We start from the raw sequence: 848 nt of genomic DNA on the forward strand, positions 1-848 counted from the left end.
GGAAGCCGCTGGGTTGGAGAGCAGCCCGCCCGCCCTCAGCCCCCGGCCAGCCGTCCCCCCGCCCCGCGCCCGGGCCCCGCGCCGCAAGTACACCTGGGCCCCCAAGACCAAGCCGGTGAGTAGCCCACCTTCCCCGCCCCGGGACCAGTCTGGAGCCTCCTCCAGCCCCTTGGAAGCTGACTTTGAACTTGGGAGGTGCCAGGGGGGCAGCAGAAGCCCCCATGCAAAGGGGTCCAGGGCCAGAGCCGGCACCCGGGCGCGTGCCCTGTACCTGGGCTGGGCTCTGCCCTGGGTGTGCGGCTGGGAGCGACCCCCAGCCTGACCACTTCCCCCCGGCCAGGTGTGCCCGCTGAAGGCCGCCATCGAGCAGCTGGACACGCAGGAGGTGGAGATGCGGATGCGGCTGGCGGAGCTGCAGCGCCGCTACAAGGAGAAGCAGCGGGAGCTGGTGAAGCTGCAGAGGCGGCACGACCACGAGTACGTTGGCCCGGCGCCGGGGCAGGGAGTGGGCAGGGAAGGGATTTCTTAGGGTGGAAACAGTGGGGAAAGAGAGGCCTACCCTGGCGGGTGCTACGTGGGAGAGCCAGCACTTGCAAGGGGGCCACTCGTGTGATGAGCTGGAGCCCGTTCTCTGCCTGGGCAGCACTCGGCGCGGGCAGGGCAGGGGGCACGGCAGACCTCTCACCGCCCCGCGCCGGCGTCGGTGCCCACAGGCGCGATGAGAGCTCCCGCAGTCCGGCCCGGCGCGGCCCCGGGCGGCCCCGGAAACGCAAGCACTGCAGCACGCTCAGCGCCCTGCGCCAGGCCAGCGCCCTCGGCAAGGCCGACAGCCGGAAAGTCAAGTGAGT

At 71.7% G+C, this 848-nt stretch overlaps 1 protein-coding gene across 1 annotated transcript in view; it reads left to right on the forward strand.

Annotated features, from left to right (window-relative positions):
* The window catches only part of BAHCC1 (BAH domain and coiled-coil containing 1), a 93,095-nt gene that overhangs the window by 68,327 nt on the left and 23,920 nt on the right, over nt 1–848 (forward strand). The window contains 3 exon segments of the mRNA XM_019515030.1: nt 6–115; nt 341–477; nt 714–842. Of these exon segments, the coding sequence (XP_019370575.1) occupies nt 6–115; nt 341–477; nt 714–842 (376 nt within the window).

Source organism: Gavialis gangeticus, unplaced genomic scaffold, assembly GCF_001723915.1.
Source record: "Gavialis gangeticus isolate Ggan-Ray unplaced genomic scaffold, GavGan_comp1, whole genome shotgun sequence".
Classification (NCBI taxonomy): Eukaryota; Metazoa; Chordata; order Crocodylia; family Gavialidae; genus Gavialis; species Gavialis gangeticus.